Genomic DNA, 23206 nt, shown 5'->3' on the forward strand with positions numbered 1-23206 from the left:
TGTCAATGAATCGAGTTTTAAGATAATTATTATAATTTTATTTGTAAGTTTTATATAATTGCACTTCAAGTCGTATTTTGAGGAATTTCAATGTTTCGATTTGTAAGAGTGACCAGCTGGGTAAAAATATTTATTACGGTTCATTTCAAGGCAGATAAGACCCAACCACTTGAGGGTTAATTATGTTTATGGGGGTTTGCGGTAAGGTGGCTGTAAACGATTTAAAAAGTCAAAACCATAATCGCACTAGAGCGTTTGGTGAACTGTACTTGGTCTTTAGGATTACCTAGAAGACTTTGGAGGCTTGGACCCGAAGTAAAAACTACTTTGAGATCCAAACCCTGGAAAATTCTTGGTGACAAAAGAAGTCTTCTCAGGTGTTTTCTGAAAAGTAGAACATTCATTGACCAATTTCTTAAATCTAAATTTTTTAACAATTTTATCAACAATGTTGGAATCGCGCCAAAGGGTGCGCGTCGACAAGCTTTTAGTATATAAGGACGTATTATTTGTTAGTTTTTAGTTTAATCATCGCTCTGATTATGATAGCATTGCTATCGAAACGCGCGTCAGCATTTTTTGTTAAAATTTGGTGTTTGGGAATAAATTGTAAATTTTAATAAAGGTCCACACGTCTAATTAAACAAGTTGAAGTCAGTTTACTCACTTGTCGCTCGACTTTGACAACTCTAGATGCTAAACTGATTTTGGAAGCATAGACATCTTTGGCCTTTGACCCTTGTTTCCCTAGTATCTGATCTAATCTGTAAATTACACATGTTAGCACCCATATTACACACCGTTGTAGAATCATGCTCGAGCTCAATTGAAAACAGTGTAAAATCAACTAACTCATGCAAAATAAACACTCAATCATGCAATGCGTAGTTTTTTTCAAAACTGATAGCATTGGATCTTTTAATTGATAAAAACGGAACTCATTTGTTCAGGCACCTTACCTGAACTGTAAGTTTCTCACTCTATTCAAAAGATCTGCATGCCCTGAAGAGTACTGTTCAATAACATCTTTAACGTCATACGGCTTCAAGGCCTCTCTAAACTTCTTTCGTGCCACAAAATACTTGAGCTACACACACAAAGCGTGGTACAAATGGTTTTAGAAACAACATTTGTTCTTATTTTATAATTTAGGGGGTGTTGTTTTAGCAAAGGCGCGGAACGGCGGACTCAAAAGCAGAATCTGATGATGTAAACTTAAAAAAAAACTGTCGTAACAGGGGATGAAGGGAATTCTGGCTTTAAGTCGTCTTCCGTTTAGCACGCATTATGTGAAATGGTTTGTATGTTGATGCCGATTCCACGCCTGTGTAATTCAATGTCCAATATTAAGGAGTGTTAATCTCTAAAAAAATCACAATCAACATGCGAAGAGCTCATAAACGTTATTTTCAATAAGGTGTAACGTTGACCACACATATACACAGCATCACATCTTAAGAAGTCAGGGTGGCTCACGATAGAAGAGCAGATAAATAAAGGTTGATTGAATGCGTTAAAGTGTAGATTTCTCTCATTTTTTTCTAAGATTAGTGAAGCAAAACTACACAATCAACCTTCACAATTTACACCAGAGTGTACCTAGCTTGAACGTTTTTCACTCTGCCAAGTAAATCAACATGGCCGGCGGAATATTGTTCTATCACGTCTTTCACATCGTACGGTTTCAAAGCTTCTTTAAATTTTCGCCTTGCTACAAAATACTTCATCTAAATAATAACGAAACATGGAATCAATATTGCTGGTTGGCTATAGAGACGATAAAAGGATTATTTACAAAATTTAATAGAAAAAATTATGCCCACCTTACGAATAGCCCGGATAGCACCTTTGTGCTGATTCGTCAGTTGTGTGTATCGCGGCTCCTCATCTTCATCTGTGCAAAAAATCAAATATAAGGTCCCTGCACCTAACAAACGCGGTCTAATTCTTTACTTACCACCAATTATTTTGGTAAGTAATTACTTAATTATTTCGAGCAATTTGCAATTTTTATTTTGTTGTTTATACTTTTTTGCAACTCTGCACTTTTGTTTTAAAGTAAAGGACCCCATTGTCACCATTCCAAAGTATCTAAATTGTGGTGACTTAAATAAACCTTAAGTATGATAATATAACACTGGTCAACAATGATTTTGGAAGATTGGCTCTGATTTTTTTTCAATCTTGATTTTCATACTTTACTAAAAATCGGTAAAATTGAGAAAGAAATTACAAGTACAAGGTGTTTATAAATGTTTCTAGCATCAAGGGCGACTATGAAATATTTATAAATACCTTGCCATTATGCCATTATAAAACAAGTCCTTTATTATTAAAAATTGTTTCGTTTGAGTGGTTAACCCTTTAACTGTTATAAACGTATATATACGTTTTGACATTTTTCGCATAAACTACAAAAGATGAGAATTTGAAATTTTGGGAACAAAAATAAGCGAATAAGACGAATCTAATGACAATATTCACGTATTCGTGACAGTTCCGGTTATCCCGCAAGTAGTAGTCAACTTGCTTGTTTAAAATGAAACACCCCATATATTATTGCATTTTCAGATTCTACATCCAAATTAAGGGTGACTTTATGTATAATGTACTATACTTAAATTAAACCATTTCAGAGATAAATTGATTTTTGTAAAAAAAATGCACAACAGAAGTTTTTTTTCCCGAAATAAGTACCCTATAATATATTTCAAAATAGCCACGTAAATTGGAAAATAAGCTCAATACAAACGTACAATAAAAATTTGCGTTAACTTTATGTATTGGACACATATTTCCTTCTAAAAATACGGAAAAAAGGAGTGTTTTTACTCTCATGTTTCCAATTTTTTTAAGCAAGCGTTGGAATGGTGACAATTCAATTTTTAGGTGAATCTTTTATTAACAAATTTGGTAGTCTAATAGACATAAAAAATTCTCAAAAATGTTTGTGGAAATATATTTTTTTTGAATGCAAATTAAATATTTTTTTTTTTGAAAAATCGATGTATTTCAGGAATGATACAAGTTAGGTATAGCACGGTATATAGAAAGTCATCTTCAATTTGCATATAGAATTCAAAAATGCAATAAAATATAGGGTGTTATAATTAAAAATAAGCAACTTGACTGCCAGTCACGTTGTGAATCTAATTATTCGATTCATTTTATCCGCTTACTTTTGTCCCCAAAATTTCAAATTATTATCATTTGTATTTTCTGAGAAAAATGGCAAAACGTTTATATACGTTTACAACAGTTAAAGGGTTAATTAACTCTTACTAAACGAATGTACATAAAAGTTGAAAAAACAATATATAAAACTTATGTTAAACTTTAATAAAACTCATTTTATAAGCGCATCTTTTATATTTTTTTAGGAACAATCTTTTGTTTAAAGATCAGCAGTAATCTGCCATCAAGTGACGATCCCATCTACCCTGATACAATTTTTTCATCACTTTTAGAATGGTGGAAGCTTTTTCCCTGTTATTCACTATAATTTCCTAGATTCTCAGAAAATCTATCTAGATGACTAGAGAAAGTGTAACTTTATGCCCATATTTACTGAAAATCTTGAAGCATTCCAACTTTTGTTGGTCACGTGGCGTGCACAAAGCGAATTTTTACATCATAATAATAGTGCAAGGTGTTTATAAATGTTTCTAGCATCAAAGGTGGCTCTGGAATTCTGTCATGTACTATTTTGCCGCTTTGTTTTCATAGTGAATATAACTATCTAGAAATTTTTTTATAATGTTTACGATTTTGTGTCCAAGTTTTTCATTTTCAGGTTTTAAACCACAACTATCACAGTTTATTTCTCAAAACTTACTTTACTCCATGTTTGAGGTTAACTGCAAATGTCAGTTGAAAAATTGAAACTCACATTTGTAATGAGCGGCAAATTTCTATATCATTTCATAGCCACCCTTGATGCTAGAAACATTTATAAACACCTTGTACAAGACTATGAAATGTCAAAGAAATTTGCCGCTCATTATAAATGTACATTTAGATTTTTCAACTGACATTTGTAGTTAACCTCAATCATGGAGTAAAGTAAGTTTTGAAAAAAAAACTGTTCTAATTGTGGTTTAAAACCTAAAAATTATAAACTTAAAACAAAACCGTAACTTAAAAGTCGTTGACCCAAATGACATTATCAATAATTTTTTAGATAGTTATATACATTATAAAAACAAAGCGGCAAAATAGTGCATGACAGGAATTCCAGAGCCACCCTTGATGCTAGAAACATTTATAAACACCTTGCCATTATGCCATTATAAAACAAGTCCTTTATACTATTTTTTCGAATTTGCACCTTTTTTTAATAAAAAATTTAATTTTCCAATTCTAAGAGTTTTCGTGTTACACGATTGGTAATGGTTTTGTAACCCTGACTTGCCACTTGATTTTCAAATTCAATTTAAAATTTGACATTTATTGAGTTTCTGAATTTTAACCTAACCTCACAATCTGTATTCACATGTATTTTATTTAAGTACATATATTGTTGGCCACAAAGGACAATTTAATTATATTAATACATTGTTTATTCACATCAATTTATTAAACACGAATCGTAAAATCCGTAATGGTGAAATTGAACAAGAACTTGACAGGAAACGGGTGACAGCCAGACTAATTAGTTCTGCCAATTCTTAAAAAACAAATTTCCTACTTTGAGTTCTCTTATAGATACCCATAAACGACTCCAAATTGAGTACTCTAATGGACCTATTAAAGCGGCAAATTCGAAAAACACTTATAATTCGTGTTCTGAAGAGCCGACTCAAAGTCTAAATTATTAAAAATATAAAATACGCGAAAATCAGAGCCAATTCAGTACTTTCAAGAATATATTCGAAAACTATGGTCTTGAAAACAGAGAAATCCGCAGAGATATTCAGGGCAACAAAAAAAAATCTTTTTTTGTTAAGCTGTGTAACCTGCTTATGTCATTGTTTACCAGAGAAAGAACATTTTTGACACTAATTTTAGAAAATTTGTACCCACTGAACCAGAAATATTTAAAAAAAAATCGTCTAGGAATATGAAACCTTTTAAACTAGTGTCATTGCAGAATATCAAAAGATATTCTTCGTTTTCGACTAAAATTAACATTTTCACTACAAGTCTTTAATTTGAATGATCATATTTTGATGAAAGCGGACTTAGCATTAGGTTCGATCTTCAAAGTAGAATGTTTGTCGAGTAACGGAATGACATACAATGAAAATTCCAGCTTTGACCATGATCATGTGGCTTTTAAGGATTCCGAAACATATTGAACTTTATATGGATTCGTTGCTGTAAAAGAAACCCAAGCAGCAACCGAACTTAAATGTTGACTTTTCTCGTGTCACGCGATTGTTCACTTGCAAATGTACCCAAGCTCACGGGTTTACTGAAAAAGCTCCGGGACTATCCTGTCCAAGTCCGGGAGTCCGGGAGCTTTTTCTCTACATTTCTACATAAAATATTTACCATCGGAATTTTTTTTCGATAGCATCGTTTCTGCCACTGAGTCCTCGCTGTGGCTTGCGTTTAAATTCCGCCCCCCATTGTTACTGACGCCGCCTATTAACATCAATTTACGTAACTATATGCCATAGAAATACATTTATATAAGTGAAAATTATTTACCTAAGTTTTCAGCCGACGAATTTATGTCGACAAAACTTCTACCACTTCTTGGTGGCCCTTTGTGCATCGATGGCGAATGAAGCGACGTACTTTTGTGACGACGAATCGTCGGCAATCGACTCACGAAAGACGCATTATGTTTAAAACTGCTCGACACTCGTCTAAAATAACAGTTACAATTAAAACAAAATTTTTCCAAGGAAGTTGATGTTTTTATGCCATTCAATTAAGTAATTTTCGATAATTGTCTACAATGATCTTACCTCGGAGAATTATTGGAAAAATTTCCGGTGCTAAGAAAATTTTGGAATCGGTTTATCGTTTAATTTATCGACCAGAACTAAGAACTACAAATTTTAACGCCAAGACATAAAATAAAGGAAACGTAAAACGGTACATAAATTGTGGCTTTCTAATTTAAAAATTAAAAATTTATAATTCTATTTTAGATGGTTGGTTCATTGAATTAAATTTTGCACCTTCCATGCAAAACTCATCGAATTAATAATCTCACCAGTTTTCGATTGTTTAATAACTCTACTGTTATTAATTTGAGTGACAATATGCACGTGACAACTTGTGTATTTAATCGATCATGCATGTACTGTAATAATTTTGAATTTTTACTTCGATAATTGAATATGACTTTACCTCATTTTTTTGTTTTTGGCACAATGTTTATTGATCAGCTTTCATAAGCACCTGCTTGACATATTTTCTTACATTACGTTGGAACGAGAGCTGATTTTATTAAAAACTGCGGAGAAATATTATAGGAAAAGCTAATCATTATTAGATGCAAAGTAAATAAACGTTGTTACTGTCATAATGAAAATAGTTTGTTAATCTTAGCACCGGCTGTGTGTCGCCGATTTTCCAATAGTTCTTAAAACTGAAATGAAACGACAAATTGAAGAGCATGCAAAGATTGGGAGACATGCTATGTACAACACACTTACACAACAGAAGAGATAGATTGTATCTTCTCTGCCACCTTATCAGAATCTTGTAATTTAGCTCTGGTAAACGTGCAAGTTTAAAACATAGTGAGAGACAGGAACATAGAAAGAATAGATAGAGTGTAGTCTAATTTGTACTAAATTCTATTTTGTGCGTTTTCGATGGCCGAATTATCGAATTTTGACTTTTTTTCCCGATTTCCTGTGATAAACACAAACTGGATTTTCATTATATTGACATACCGTACGAAGCTCACAAAGCTTTCCTATTTAAGGAAAATATGTACAAACGTAAAGAAATAATCTAAGATTTTTTTGTTTATACTTACGAAGGAGGACTTGGCAACGGAACTTGATGGATTTTCCATGTGGCTATTGATAGTGAGTGTTCGTCTGCAGCGTAACATCGCCAAAGTGACTGAATGAGCATCGCCGCTGGTTGTCTTCGTCTTATCATGTGTTTTTGTCGTTGTTGTTGTTGAACTTTCAGAGCGAAACCCGATCCTAGAATTCCCTAGGAAAAAACACTCATAAAACTAATATTACATTTGTTTGCCGTTTTTGAATACAAATGAGAACGTTTCGTTTCACAAACTTGATTCAATTTTTATTTTTAATGCTCTTTTGAATAGACAAGCTGTCGATTTTTAGTGCCACGAAATAGTTTCTAACGGGGATTTTTCAATATTACAGTTTGTGTAATAATTTAAATCGTCATTTTTTGTGCTATGTACTTACAGCAGGCAGTGCGAAGAACGAAATACCAAGCAGAGCACAGAAAGAAGCAATGATTTTTCCTTGCCAAGTTTCGGGAACCATATCGCCGTAACCAACAGTGCATAATGTGATCTAAATCAGAATTGTTGAAATGACAGTTTGATGATTATTGTTGGGTACTTACAACACCCCACCATAGAGCCTGAGCGAAATTTGAAAAATTTTTATTTACATCTTTCTCCGCCAAGAATACTAAAAATGAGGCGAAAATTAAACCCAAAAAACCGATATACAACGTTGTGATAAGCTCCTGAAATGAAAGAAAAAAATCAATTAGAGTCGCTTCCAATGCGACCATGCAGAGGCGGCCTCAGGAACATTTTCTTTTAAATTGATTTCATCGTGGTCAAAATAAGTAAAAATAAGTGTCGGTATTTTTCCAAAGATAAATATACAGTATGTCCCCGGATTGAGTTCACAAGAGGGATAAAACGTTTATTTTCCATTTTACAAAAAAATGACAGGAATAAAATTTTTTGCTTATTTCAAAACAGATAAATCTGCAATTAAAATTTCAAAATTCTTAGTTTGTACTCTTAAAATTAATTTTTTCTATTAAATTTTGTAATCGTATTTAAATAATAGCAGGCTGTGGATTCACAATATCAAATAGTGCGTTAAAGATTAAAGAAAAATTTATCCAATAATGTGTAAGTATTAAAAAATTGGAAAAAAAATGCATTTGCATCCTTAACAATAATTGAGAAAATTAGAAACAGTCTTAAAGAATTACGAGTTAGAATTGAACTATGTGCTAAAACAGGTAATGGGTCAATCAAAGAGTGGAAATTGGTTTGAGTTAAGGGGACATCAAACAAATTTCAGTATAGGGCAAATTCAATGTATTTTTCCAAACACGATTACTCGAAAACTCTTTGAGTAAATTGCTTTCTGTTTTTTTGCATATGAATCTGTTCAACGTGCACTATGTTGAATGCTATATATTTAATGACTTTTTGATTAATTAAATACAAAAACTTGGCTGAAAGCAAATTAATTTTTAGCATTCCACATGCGTAGACTAATTTTACATAATGTCGACCAAACAGATTTTTTTTAAAGTTAATAGTTTTTGAGAAATCGTGTTTCGAAAATTTCATATTCGAAACATCTTATCCTTGTTTAGCAGTAACATCTCTTTTCTCTGTACCAGAGAGGTCTGTCTGGTGCAGTTCATCAAACGCTCTAGTGCGGTTATGGCTTTGACTTTTTAAATCGTTTACAGCCACTTGGGTGTTGGGTGTTGGGTCTTATCTGCTTTGAAATGAACCGTAATAAATATTTTTACCCAGCTGGCCAGTCTTATTACACATCGAAACAATGAAATTCCTCAAAATACGACTTGAAGTGCTATTATATGAAACTTACAAATAAAATTATAATAATTATCTTATAACTCGATTGATTGACACAATAAACTTGTGGAATAATCTTATTATCTCACGTAAACTATAACAAGATAGCCAATTAGCCAATTATTCTGTTTCATTTATTTTTAAGATATTCGTATACATTTAAAACTATTTCTTTAGCTTCCGGTGGTAAATGCATACGAGACATATGAGGTGTAGCCCCGATATCTACTTCGGGTTCAACGTCTTCAACAGAATTACTTCAACATCTCCATTAAAGTTCTCATCCTGTGGTTGAACCACCTCATCGATTTCGATAAATTCCATGTTGTCGCCATTTTCTTGAAGATCAAATTCGTTGTGATTCCAATGTCTCCACATAATGATTCTTTAATTATAATAAATGTAGTTCTAATTATATATAAAACATACCTTTATGAAAATAAGGATCTGCTATTGTTAGTCTAGAGAAAGACTGTTTGAAATTCGAACTCGAAACTCAGGAACCAAAAAAAATACAGAAAAAAGAAAAGACACACGTTGACGAAGCTGAATTTTATTAGAAACTGATTCTTTTCAAAAGTGTAAGCACTAAAGTAAATTCTCACCCCCACATTTGCCCTTTTACTTTAATTTTAAACCAACATAATAAAAGAAACTGGAAAGTCCCAAAAACTTGGCGTCTTGGTGAGTTTATATACCTGAGATAATCAGATTATATCATCCATTTTTGTCCACTGTCCAAGAAAATCTCATCCCCTCATTAGCCCTTTCTTTGCAGTTTATGAGGGTCAAAGATCAAATATGCCGAAAAAACATTGAAACTTCCGGTAATCCAGAATTCCTAGACGTGTTTTGAATGTTGTGTCTTGATTATTGTTATCGGTCGGCTCTATTAAGTATAGCAATCAATAAATAGACGTCTAAAATCAGATAGTTTCAAAAATTAATGATAATTTATAATCATTCATCGCTTTATATAAATTAATGTTGACAATGAATTATCATGAAAAAGAATCATTTTAAAAAAAAATTCCTGTATTCATATGATTAAAAATAATTGTAATTGTACCTAACCTAAAGTTTCAAATAACTGCTCTATCTACTTTGAGGAATTTCATTGTTTCGATTTGTAAGACTGACCAGCTGGGTAAAAATATTTATTACGGTTCATTTCAAGGCAGATGAGACCCAACCACTTGAGCGTTATTATGTTTATAGGAGTTTGCGGTAAGGTGGCTGTAAACGATTTAAAAAGTCAAAGCCATAACCGCACTAGAGCGTTTGGTGAACTGTAGGTAGAAGTGAGGGTAAGGTACCATAAATAAATTTTGTAGTCAAAGGGATAGTTTACAACTGAAGCTTTTCCATAAACACACAAAATCTTAAATTTGCCTGAAACAAGATTTTTCTCTTTTATTCAAACCGAACGTAGCTTTGAGAAATTTCAAAATTTTGAACTTTATATCTGATGAATTAGGATTTTAAATTGTTTTAGGTTTAGAATAGTTTAGGTGATAAATATTTGTCTTTATCTTTATTTTTTAAGGAGATCTCAAACAAATTTCAATATAAGGCAAATTCAATGTATTTTTCCAAACACGATTACTCGAAAATTACTTGAGTAAATTGCTTTCTGTTTTTTGCATATGAATCTGTTCAACGTGCACTATGTTAAATGCTATATACAATTTTTGTAAAGTGAATATTTAATGAATTTTTGATTAATTAAATACGAAAACTTGGCTGAAAGCGAAATAATTTTTAGCATTCCACATGCGTAGACTTTTCAAAATTCACACATACGTATTTTGAGAACAACCAGACAGTAGTATAACGTCTTGTTGTCAAAATTATGACTCTGGGGTGGTGAAAAGAGTGAAAATTTTCTCGTAATTTAAAGGTTTTAATAGATAGATCAATCACTAAAACAACAGAATATAATTATTATTTATAATTAAATTATTTATAATTATGTTCACTATTTTTTTGTTAAATTTACAAAAATCTTGGACAAAATTCGAAGATCTCAATGCATCTATTAATTCTTCAATTTTTGCAATTATACAAATCTCACCTTTTCGGGAAAAATTTAATTTATTTATTAAGATAAACATTAAATAATAATAATGAGATATTGTAATTATTACGTTTCATGGGTGTAATTTGTAAAGTATCGGACTCAAGTATCAAAGTATTTAAGATTTACTGGCCATGGGCAATAATAATTTGGCTATCAGTGCAGTCAAAACTATTAGCTATTGTCCTGACCACAAGATGATGGTAATAATAATAATCTAAACCACTTGGGCTGGGGTTTTAAAGGGCCCCACAAACCTCGTTCTTGCACGACAGTTTTACCCACAGACCTCGGTTTTTCCGACCGTTTCGTTCCAACCGTCGAAACCGTCGTTCAAAACCGTCGTGCAAGAACGAGGTTTGTGGGGCCCTTTAGAAGTAGTTTTTATTTATGGTTTTATTACCGTAGTAAGCAGACTGACCATGGGTAACTCACTAAAAGAGTGCCGTCTACAAATAATGAGGGTTGAAGGGAGATGCTACATTTAACGTTTGGATGTTTAAAATGTTTCATATAATTTTTCCTTTACGCAGAATTTTGAAGCAGAATTTACCGTTACAGTTTGTTAGATATCCCCTTAAGGTTGATCTGCTAAAATCATAACGGTAAATTTCAGTTTCGAAGCAACTATGCATCGGTCTCACTCGTCTCACTTCTGGGTAGGTAAAGTTTGGGATATATAAGTTTGGGAAATAGTAAATAAACTATTAATCTAACGGAGAAGAAATGAACGGAGAAGAAATGCAGCACTAATTTGAAAGTTCTTTGCACAAATATTTCACAAACAAAAAAAGGACACATTTTTTAAAACAAATGTTTTTTTATAAATAAGTTTTGCTGACATAATAAGCAAAATTAGTTTCAGGTGTGATCAAAGGGAATTTGAAATAGTAATAAAACTTATAAAAACAAATAATATAATGAAGAAAAAACAAAAAAACAAAAAAAAAATAAAAAACTACAAAACCAAAAAAAAATTCCAAAAACAAAAACAAAATACAAAGAAAAAAATAAAAATGTACAGAAAAAAACATGAAATGTTTACTCAAACAAAAAAACAAAAAGAAAAAACAAAAAATATGTGAAAAGCCCACTAAAGGCATATCTTTACCATTTCGGGTAACATACATGACATATAAAAGTCTTTTAGTTTGATTAACATCACAAAATTCTTCATCCTTGAAAATAATATCATATAAACACCCCTTTAGAGTCCAAACTATGAAAAAACAGTATCTTCTTCTCGTAACTAGTAATTGTCTTTGGACTTGATAAAAATATTGATGGTTTTTGTTTAGTGAAATCGTGTTTGCTCCAGTGATCAAACAAAATTTTATTTTTTTGCAACAATTGTTTCCTGCATCCACTCGGGAGAAATTTTGGTTCATGTGGGGGTGAATCTCCGCAGTGAATGTCCAGGTTCATAATTTTTAGTTGTTCTGGACAACATCCTTTCTCCTTTTCTTCTAATAACTTATACGCGCAAGCCACAGCTTTAAGTTCGTTTTCAATGCCATAAAACGTGTATTTGTTACGCGAAAATTTGATTACTATTATTCCTGCTGCCCCCTTCGCTCTACTTGTACTTAGTCGCAGTTTACAAATTCTACCAAAATTACTAGCCGTCAGTCTTTTTCTCGTTCACAGTGCCACAAAACACTGTTTTTTTGATCCCTTGTGACCAATGAAATATTTAAAACTTTTTTCTTGCGCCAATCGGTTCGTTTTGAAAATGTGTAGCGTTGTTACTAAGTCAAATTTTAATAAAGAAAAATATAACTTTCTAAAATCTAAAAAAAATATTTATAAAACCAAAATATAAATCTCATAGGGTAACGTCACTACAACTTTTTGTGCTCTTTCAAACACAAAAAACCGCATCTAAATAAATCTTTTCGTTTTCGTGCAATTTTGTACGAACTTTTACATTGAAACGCCCTATCTTCAACTATAAATTATAAATAAAAATAAAAATAAAAAAGTTTTTCGTTATTCTTTGTTTTTTTTTGATTTTAAGAACACAGATTCATAATATTAAAGTTTTAATTAAAGATTTATTTATTTTAAATTAAACAAAAAATTATATTCCTTTGTCATTTTTTTGAAAAATGAAAAATAACGTTTTTTTTTCCTCTTGTGAACTCAATCCGGGGACATACTGTATAAACTATCGGTGGCCTTTAAATGACAAATTTGATCATGATCATTTGATCATATATCATAGAACTGAAGCCGACCCTGGGTGAGGCAATAAAAAACAGACTTTAATAAAAGCAGACGATTTGCTGAGCTTTTTATAAATTGTTTCAGTTTTACTACATCGTTATCCACTTACTTGTCTATGCGCATAAACTACAGATCCTAATAATTTCCATGTTCCGCCACGTCTATCCATTCGTACCATGCGTAAAATTTGAAAAAAACGTAAACCTCGAAGGGCACTAGTGGCTAAAACTTGTCCTCGTGATCGCATGACCAATACAACGATGGAAGCCACAATGGTTATAACATCTGAAATAATAAAAAAAATGGCCTTATTTTTGTTACATATTCCCTTCGGAAATATCTTTCATAAATTTCTAAAAACCGGTTATCAGACCAGATAAAATTCGCAGTTATATAAAATCAATGGTCAATGTATATTTATTTGCAGCAGGACCAGCATTGTCGCTTTCGAAGTGCAACTTTACTGCGAAACAGATCTGTATATTTAATAGTCTGTTTATGGACTTTTTCACTGGACGTTTTTATATTTAACCAAGTATTAAAAATTGACTTACCTATAATACAGAATGGACGTCTTAGAAATTTAAGGCGGCCAATGTACCCTTGATATCGGGACCGGCATCCCGAGGACCAAAGCCTAAAGTTTACGAAAGCAAAAATTTATTGGATCGTAACAGTTTGGTACAGATTTATAGCTCTATTTAGTGTTTGTTTGCGACGCGAGGTTTAGATTTGTAAGAATTATAATTATGCAAAAATTCGAAATGTTAATTTAAAAGACAATATCCTATTGTCGAAGACGAAAAGTCGGGCGCCTTGTCTTCAAAATAGAACGATTCACTGACTAAATTAGTGTCTCGAACTTTAACAACTATAAATCTTTCAGAAGTTTCTGTTATTGCTGTGCATACCTTAAGCTAAACTCAATGCCGAACCAGAAAACTACAAACGACTCCATGTAGGTTAATATTTGCACGGTCATATCTTCGTATGTTTCAATCGTTGAAAAAACACTGAGAGTTAAACATGTAAAAACCATCAAAAACCTGCAACAGAAAACAGTTTCACCAAATTATTCCTAGAGTAGATCAGTACAGTCATTGATTTTTAAAATGAGTAATTAAAATTTGCGGTGCAGTGTATATTAAACGTTGATTTCCATCTCATTTCTGATATTGACAACAAAGCCTACATATCAGTTTTAATCCACTTCGAAAATAGTAAATTTTCATTAGCTGGAGCCATTTTCAAGAACGTAAAAATGGGGTTTGTAGTGCAAAATGGCTAGAGTCCATTAATATTGAAAAGCAATTAATAGTTAAAGCGAACTTTATAATTAACAAGTTTCAAACAATGCAATTTATAGAAAATCATTTCATTGTATTCAATATGTATGTACCGGACATTCCACAAATTGCTGAATTTCCTGAAACTCCAAATAAAATTTGTTTGAGGGGCGAGTGAGCTTTAGCTGATTTTAAGAGAAATTTTAAACTTTCCGCTCGAAATTCAAAAGTTTTTACTGTGTTATCCCACTTTTGCGTCCAAACAAATCTCAGTATTTAAAGTAATGGGTAAAAAAGTAAATATTAAAAGTAAACTTGATCATAAAGTTACTATGTGGAAACAAGTGAACCCGCAAAGATTTTAAATAACTACAAGAAATAATATCAGAGGCCGCTGTAGATAATAATTCTGCAAAAAAAATCTTATGTGTTTATTGCACTGAATTCAACAACTGATTCCCAAATACTGCAAAAACCGTTCGAACAAAAGACGTTTACGCTCGCTTTTATCGGATTTGTTTAACTTTCACTTAATAATTACTGGTTTTAAAGACAGGACAAAAGGCAAAAAAATTATTCGTGATTTTTTTCGACACGCTTTGTGGACCAAACTTTAATTTTAATTAGAACGACCAAATGCCCTCCGTTCGATAATCCAGAATGTCATCACGCGTAAATTTAGTTTCAACCGTAAAACAAACACTTTTGATAAATTTAGGTTCATCACAACATTTTTAAAAAAACCACTTGCAAAGAATAAAAAAATCTAACTAAGATAATCCAAATCCGATAAAGACATTTTTGCCACTCGTTTATTAGCGTTTTTATTCATATCTTTTTGATGGCCTGGAATGACTTTTGACATTGAAACTAACCCAGTCCAACACTTCAGTTTCTGCAGAAAACTTTAAACATTTTTTTTCTTAAAAACGGCGATGTTTCGGAACGCGAAATTTGGCCATTATGTCAAACTGTATTTGCCTGATATTGGGGTTAAAATCTTTGCACTTATTTATACGGGTTCACCCTGTATGTGTATGATCCCAACTTAAAGAAAACTTTAAAACTTCACCTTTTTAAATTAATTTCCCATGTTATTTCAGCATATCGTCGTCTAAGTGGCAACTGCCTCTATCTCAATTTTGACGATTTTTCGTTTTTGCTTGTTTTTGAATTGTTTCTTCGTGGGAAATGTCGTGATGGAGTCTGTTTTTTGAATTTCGCTACATTTTATGCTCTACGCGAAAATTTGACAACATCCGCTATCTCAATACGTAAGGCAACATACGCTATTTCATTCTCAATTCAAAATAAGGTAGAATAAAAGTGTATGTCGGATTGAGTTAAAAGTGTGCCAAGACTCGTCGCTGGTCAGAATTCGAGCTGAGCTGTCACATCGGGAAGGGTGTCAATCGGTACCTCTGTTTACAACACCCCTTACTGTGCTATCGTAAAGTGATTGTAAAATGATAAATGCTTATTTTGCCTCTGTCTGGTAGAAATACTTTTTCATGGGTAAAATAATATGAATCAAAAAATTTTATTTTAAATAAACTACATTAGTACGTTGTGCAAAAAATAATTTAACTAGTCAAATAATAAATAGATTAAAATATTATTTAATATTAGAATGCCAAACAGAAATTTTCTAAAAAAAATAAAAAAAATCTGTTTTATGTTTAATTTTATTTATTTTCAAATAGATATGTACGAATTTGGTATGAAGATACAAAATACATAGTATAATAATGTGTATATGTACATGTTAGTAAGTATTTATAAGAAAAGTGGTATTTACATAATAGGTACTTATTTACAATATTGACAATTAACTAATACATAGGTAATACAAACTCAATGACGGCGGATCGGAATAGACAATCTTTGTTTCCTAGAGTCAATTTATTCCAGCAACATGTGATCAAAATAAAACTTAATCAACTTCCAAAGCTGGTCAAGAAACCGCAAATGAGGGTACGCTTATAAATCAGCCTAGTCGTAAATTATCTGCAAAGTTCAGAGCTTCGATTGAAAATTTTTTAGTTTATCTCTCTCATAACTAGACCAATTTTAATGATATCGATTTAAATTTAGCGGGAAAGTGATTTTGAAAGTATTCTTCACTAATTCTAAGTTTAAAAATTCACAAAAATCGGACATAAACTTCTATTCGTAAAACTACCCCTAAATTATCGAATTTTCAAGTCATTTAACTTTTAAATTAAATGTTTTTTCCAATGTTTGATATTTAGTTTTAGAAGAAAATGTGAATACGAGCAGTTGAGAATAAAAACGAAACTGATACATCAAAAAATAAGCGAAATATTTAGACGATACTTTATATGGGATTCTCCATAAGAAAAATGTCTTGGCACTCGCCTTAAGCGAGAAGAAAAATGTTTGATGGTGCTTCCAACATAGATCGTCCTATGTTCCTTCATATTAAGCAAATATCGTAAGGTAACAATACCTCTTATAAAAAATTATTAATTCGATTTAAAATAATCCCCTCATAGCATCAATAACCATAAGATTTCTATTTTAAAGTAATAAATCTACAGATCATTAAATAATATTAAAAAAAAACAATTTTTTAAAGCAATGTAATTAATTCAAAAAAAAGGTCAGCGCAAGGGTTTGAACACGCATGAAAAAAGTGTCTACGTTTTTTATTATTCAACAATATCAACATAGCATGGTAAATGTCATAATTTTTAACATACGGCGAGTTTGTAAAATTATACCTAATCTAATTGCCTAATTGAACATCCACAAAAATGGAAGTTAGCGATGGCTTTTTATATTATGTTCCAACTGAACTAATACGTTCTTTTTCACTCATTTTAATTTAATCAGGATCTACAGAAGACACAGTGAAAAAAATGGCCAACTAATTAACGCTTATAGCTTTTTCTGTCACATAGAATTGGATGTACTTTAAGCTTTATTGGGATTATGGCTGATGTTTAAAATAATTTGGAATAAGTTGTCTATTTATGTTATGCTCTCCATCGATGCCAGAAGGTTGTCGATGTTGACGGTGATCCGTTCATAAATTTCAGCAATACCCGAAATTCCATGCTCGCAACTGTATTCACAACTGAAATGGTTAAAAGGATGAGATTTGTCATTTAACACAAAAAAGTTGTTTGTTGTTTGTATAGTATTGAAAACGTAAACTGCAACGTACTCTATCTCAGTCAAAAATTAAGGCAACACCCTCTATCACAAGCATTTCTTCAGAAAATTGTTTTATTTTACTGAAACTTTTAATAATCGTTTGAAACACAATAAAAAACAAATGTAGAGGATTACTATTCCAAAAATGTATTTAATTTAAAAAAAAAACAGTTTTTTTATTGTCCTGTAAAGTTGCAAAAATTGAGATTGCGTAAGTTGCCACTTAGACGACGATATATGTTATGTTCAGCAATTCGTGGAACACCCGGTACTGTGCTTACAGGTCCTAGTGATTGCAAACCAAGGGCTTGTCTATTCATATCATCGAGAATACAGGCACTTCTTCTGAGCAATCTGTGTTCGCGAGATGTGGTAGCGGTCCGGGTGACAGTCATGAGAGAGGGTAGGCAGAGACCATTTGTAGTGTGCTCAGCCTACTTACCATATGATTCACCTACTTTACCACTATCCAGAGAGCTGATGGAGGTAATTGAATTCTGCAAGAAAAGCAACCTGCCTCTCGTGGTCGGATGTGATGCCAACTCGCACCACATAGTGTGGGGGAGCTCGGACATCAACCCCAGAGGAGACGCCATGTTGCAGTATCTTGCCACAACTGGCTTAGATATTCTAAACCAGGGCAACTAACCAACCTTTGTCACAAAGACGAGGAGTGAGGTAATTGATATTACTCTTTGCTCAATAAACTTGGTGCATGAGATAAGAAACTGGCACGTATCGGAGGAGCTAAGTCTATCGGACCACCGGTTTGACATCCAAAGAGATTTGAAGAAGACAGAAGGGTACAGGGACCCGAGGGCGACAAAGGAGGCTCTAGCTCTCAGGGTCTCAGGACTCTCTTGTAAAATCCGTCGCAACGACGAAGCGGAGATGCTGTCCAAGGTACTAAGCGAGGCTATTGTGGAGTCCTACAAAGAGAACTGCTCTGTTCGCAGATCTCGTAAGACCGACAGTGCCCCTTGGTGGACCGAAAAGCTTAGTAAGCTAAGGAAAAGCGCAAGGAAACTCTGGAATAGAGCAAGAAGGTACAAAGGGACTTCAAATCTGAGGTAAACCGCAGGAAAAGGGACAGCTGGAGAGACTACTGTGAGCGGATTAACAACTTTGCGCAAGCAGCAAGACTTCAGAAGGTTCTCTCAAAAGACAAGTCCGTCAGTCTGGGGTGTCTGAGAACTCAAACAGGGGACTACACGGTCTCCGAGGAGGATACTCTGAGGCTCCTACTACAAACTCACTTTCCAAACTCCTTGGAATCCAAAGAGGAAGGAAGTATCAACATTGGAAAATGCACCACCTCTTGGTGTGGAGATTTGCTTCAAAATCATCACCCACGAAAGAATAAAATGGGCCATAAATTTTTACGCCTTACAAGTCGGCAGGTATGGAGGGAGATATTTCCAGCTCTTTTACAAAAGGGACTAGATCTGCTCACCACACCACTGCTGCACTTATTCAGAGCCTGTCTTGCACTCGGCTACATACCACGTAGCTGGAGGGAAGTCAGGGTTATCTTTATACCCAAGCCAGGGCGTGCAACATATGCCGAGGCTGAAAGCTACAGACCGATCAGCCTTTCCTCGTTTTTACTAAAAACCATGGAAAGACTGATAGACAAACATGTTAGGGAGGAGTTGCTGTGCAATATGCCACTACATCCAAACCAGCATGCCTATCAAATGGACAAATCCACAGAATCGGCTCTGCATCAAATCGTAATGAAGATTGAATCAGGGCTAACTGGAGGATATTACACTCTTGGAACCTTCCTAGACATTGAGGGGGCATTTGACAATGCAACCTATGACTCTATGGAATTAGCTCTAAGGAATCATGGGGGAAATCAAACATTAATAAAATGGGTCCTAGCCATGTTGACAAACAGATCAATCAACACAAATCTTGGTAAGTGTTGGGTTAAGGTCACCGCCACACAAGGATGTCCACAGGGAGGAGTTTTATCTTCACTTCTGTGGAACTTGGTAGTGGACGACTTAATACATAAACTTCACATGCAAGGTTATGCTGATGACATCGTAATCCTTGTTCAGGGCAAGTTTCTTAACTTGGCTAAAGAACTCACACAAGGGGCTCTAAGGCTGGTCGAGAAATGGTGCACAGGACAAGGACTATCTGTAAACCCTGACAAAACCAGTCATGTAATTTTTACCATGAGAAGAAAGGGTCAATATACGGCCCCAACACTCTATGCCAAGACACTAGAAGTTCAAACAGTGGGCAAGTATTTAGGCATCCACCTAGATTCTAAACTCACATGGAGAACTCAAGTGCAAAACAAAATTGGAAAAGCTACAGTAGCCCTGTGGGCGTGCAGGAGGACTGTGGGAAAAACAGGTAAGACCAATGATAGTATATGGATCCATCGTCTGGTGGGGCGCGACGAAAAGGCTTTGGGCCAAAACTCTTTTGGCTAAAGCTCAAAGATTAGCGTGCTTTACTATAACATATATATATATGACAGCTCTACAGGCCTTGTAGGCCCCTGGCTTCGATCTTCTTGATGATCTGTTTCCATTTCTCTCGATTCATCGCCACTTCTTTCCAATTCCTCATGATGACTCCCGCACATTCCAAGTCTCTCTTTGCCTCGTCCAGCCATCTTTTTCTCGGGCGACCTCTTCTTCTTTTCCCGCCAGTTCCTTCTTCCAGACATTTTGGGCATCCGTACGATATGCCCTAAACAGCTTGTTCTCTGCGCTCTTATTTTCTGGCCATGACGTTTCGGTTAGTTTTTCTCTTCCCTTCCCCGTCCTGTGTCTTAACTCCCCCGAATATCTTCCGTAGCATTTTCCTCTCCCAAATTTCAAGCTTTTCTTCGTCTCCCTTATTGAGTGTCCAAGTTTCACATCCGTATAGAACGACCGGCCTTATCATTGTTTCGTATATTCGAATCTTTGTTGCCTGCGATACGTTTTTTGCCTGCAGCAGGGATGTTAGTGAACCTGCTGCTCTACTTCCCTTCAGTATCCTGTTTTCAATTTCTTTCTTCTGCTTTACTTGTTAATTTTGCTCCAAGGTACACAAATTCCTTGACTTTTTCAATTTTATATTCTTTCTTCTCCGTTTTTAGTTCGATGTACTTCTCGGTCTCTGTAGTGCTTGTTCTCATCTCCATATATTTCGTCTTCTGTTCATTCATCCTTAGTCCAAACTTTGCTGCTTCTTGTTCGAATTTCTTGAAGCTGTTTTCCAGTTCTTTCCTTGCTCTTGTAAGAATGACCAAGTCATTGGCGTATGCTATACATTGTTGTTTGTGATCATAAATTAATCCCGTTGTCTGTATTTTACATTCTCGTACGATCGCTTCCAACACGAGGTTAAAGAGGTCTAATGACAATGGGTCACCTTGTCTTACTCCTTTTTTTATTGTGAATTCTTCTGAAAATCTTCCTTCTATCATTACTTTGCTTTCTGTATTCTTTAGTGTCATTTTCACGAGTCGATTTTTTGGGATTCCTAGTTTTCTAGCGCTTTATATAATTTTTCGCGGATGATCGAATCATATGCTTGCTTGAAGTCGATGAAGAGCATGTGCCAACTCAGGTTTTGTTCGTAGCTATTACTCTGGATGGTCTTCAGTGTAGATATTTGGTCGGTTGTTGATCTTCCTGCTCTAAAGTCTCCCTGGTATTCTCCTATTATTTGTGCTTCATATCTTCTCAGTCTGCTTCTGATGATTTTTGTCACTATTTTGTATGTTACGTCTACCAGCGCAATACCTCTGTAATTTTCGCACTGAGCATATAATAGCATTGTTCCATAGTTTTGGTATTTCTTCCTCCTTCCATATTCTAAGTATGAGCTGCTGAATTTTTTGTAGCACACATTCTCCTCCTCTTTTTAACATTTCTGCAGGTATCCCATTTTCGCCCGGACTTTTATGTGTTTTCAGTTCTTTCATTGCTTGTCTTATTTCTTGCTCTGTTGTTTCTTCGACGTCTTCTTGCTCTGTTGTTTCTCCAGTGCTTTCTTTTTCCTTGTTTATATCCGCCATGATTTTTTCATTTGTTCTTGTTTGTCTTCGCTTAGTAGGTCATTGAAATATTGAGCCCATCGTTTTAATATTTCTGTCTCTTCTCCAAGTAATTTTCTTCTTTACTTCTGCAGCACGTTATCTTTGTGTTGGTATCTCTTTTCGTTTTTTTGATATCTTGGTATGTACATGCTTCTTACTATAACAGGAGCGATGAAATCCACTCCCACATCGGCCATGGAAATACTGACGGGGCTTACTCCCCTTCACCTCAAAGTTAAGGAGTCTGCTGCGGCGGGATTCCTTAGGTTAAGGGGTACAAGGCAGTGGAAAAATACAACAATGGGCACAGGACATTGGGCTATCGCCCAACTTGTGACAGACATCAACCCCATCTTCAAGATGAGGGAAGATTGCATAGCTCCCAGTATTGTGATCAATCATTCATATAAAGTGATAATACCTTCAAGAGAAGAATGGAGTGAAAGAGCAAGAGCCATAACTCAAGGGGGCTGGACCATCTGTTATGCAGATGGCTCAGTCTCACAAGAGGGCTCTGGAGCTGTTATTTAGGGCACGGATTTCGGTGTCTCAACATCACTGGGTAGATATACCAGTGTGTTTCAAACAGAAACCTTTGCTGTAATACAGTGTGTTACAGAATGTACTCAGAGAGCTATTGTTAATAAGCACATCTGCTTCTTTACTGACAGCCAAGAAGTTTTGAAAGCTCTGCAGTCATGCAGACATACGTCAAGACTTGTCAGTGAATGTCATACAGCACTGCAAAATCTGGCAAGGCGCAACAAACAAATTGTGCTTTGCTGGATACCAGGACACACAGGGGTCGAAGGGAATGAAAGGGCTAACCGATTAGCCAAAAGAGGCTTCCAATTCCGAAAACCCTCCAGAAAAACCTGCTGAAGGAGTGTATTGAATCACTCCACAGGGAAGAATGGCAAAAGCTTGAACTGCGACAGTATGGGCTATTTATTGATGGAAAGACCTCAGAATATTAGTGGGACTGTTTACAGGACACTGTCCCCTTAACAAACACATGCACACAATCGGTCTCAAGACTGACGACATGTGTAGAGCGTGTATGGAGGACACGGAAACTCCACTACACATATTATGCTTCTGTCCAAATTTTTCTGAACTGAGGAAGGAACATATGGATTTTCATATTTTGGAACCATATGAGATTCGGGAAGCACCTATAAAGAGCATCCTGGCGTTTGCAAAGACAACAGGGCTCTTATAGGCGCCCCGTAAACGAGGATTGCACACAATGGGTCAATACACCTCAGCGTGCGACTCTAAAGGGTCTCCTCGGGGAAAAAAACACTCGGTATATTGGTACAAGTTTAATATTTTTTAATTGCCGTATATGTATAACTAGCAACTTTTAACTAAAAACTTGATAAAAACAAGACAATTTTCGCTCTTCATTCCCAAGTAAGTCCACTGTTACTTAACGTATAAAATGTACGAAAATATTTAATATCGATAGTCAGTATTTTCGTGTTTACTTATAACGTAAAGTTACATTCTTATTCTTGAAAGCTTGTTTCGCCGTCAAGTATTCCCTGTAAGCATTATCGACATTCGCTGAATTGAAAAATCTACATAGATAGTGATAGTCCATGCAAATGTTTGAACCAACATTGTTGGCTGTGTGT

The 23206-nt window shown here is 34.3% G+C and overlaps 1 protein-coding gene across 9 annotated transcripts in view; it reads right to left on the minus strand.

Annotated features, from left to right (window-relative positions):
* Positions 1-23206, minus strand: part of LOC148167626 (potassium voltage-gated channel subfamily KQT member 1-like) — a 74943-nt gene that overhangs the window by 17527 nt on the left and 34210 nt on the right. For 4 of the 9 annotated variants that reach the window (XM_088047103.1, XM_088047104.1, XM_088047111.1 and 1 more), the window contains exons 4-15: positions 13958-14092; positions 13601-13683; positions 13156-13331; positions 7513-7638; positions 7350-7460; positions 6941-7125; positions 6612-6671; positions 5653-5813; positions 5494-5586; positions 1824-1894; positions 1600-1727; positions 668-764 (exon numbers count right to left, since the gene is read on the minus strand). In XM_088047103.1, coding sequence (XP_087903229.1) covers positions 668-764; positions 1600-1727; positions 1824-1894; positions 5494-5586; positions 5653-5813; positions 6612-6671; positions 6941-7125; positions 7350-7460; positions 7513-7638; positions 13156-13331; positions 13601-13683; positions 13958-14092 — 1426 coding nt within the window. Of the gene's footprint in view, positions 1-667; positions 765-959; positions 1088-1599; positions 1728-1823; positions 1895-5493; positions 5587-5652; positions 5814-6611; positions 6672-6940; positions 7126-7349; positions 7461-7512; positions 7639-13155; positions 13332-13600; positions 13684-13957; positions 14093-23206 lie in introns of all 9 variants that reach the window. The other 5 variants (XM_088047105.1, XM_088047108.1, XM_088047107.1 and 2 more) reach the window with 5 other exon arrangements.

This window comes from Gnatocerus cornutus, chromosome 10 (genome assembly GCF_029298725.1).
Source record: "Gnatocerus cornutus isolate USDA-ARS CGAHR chromosome 10, icGnaCorn1.1, whole genome shotgun sequence".
Classification (NCBI taxonomy): Eukaryota; Metazoa; Arthropoda; class Insecta; order Coleoptera; family Tenebrionidae; genus Gnatocerus; species Gnatocerus cornutus.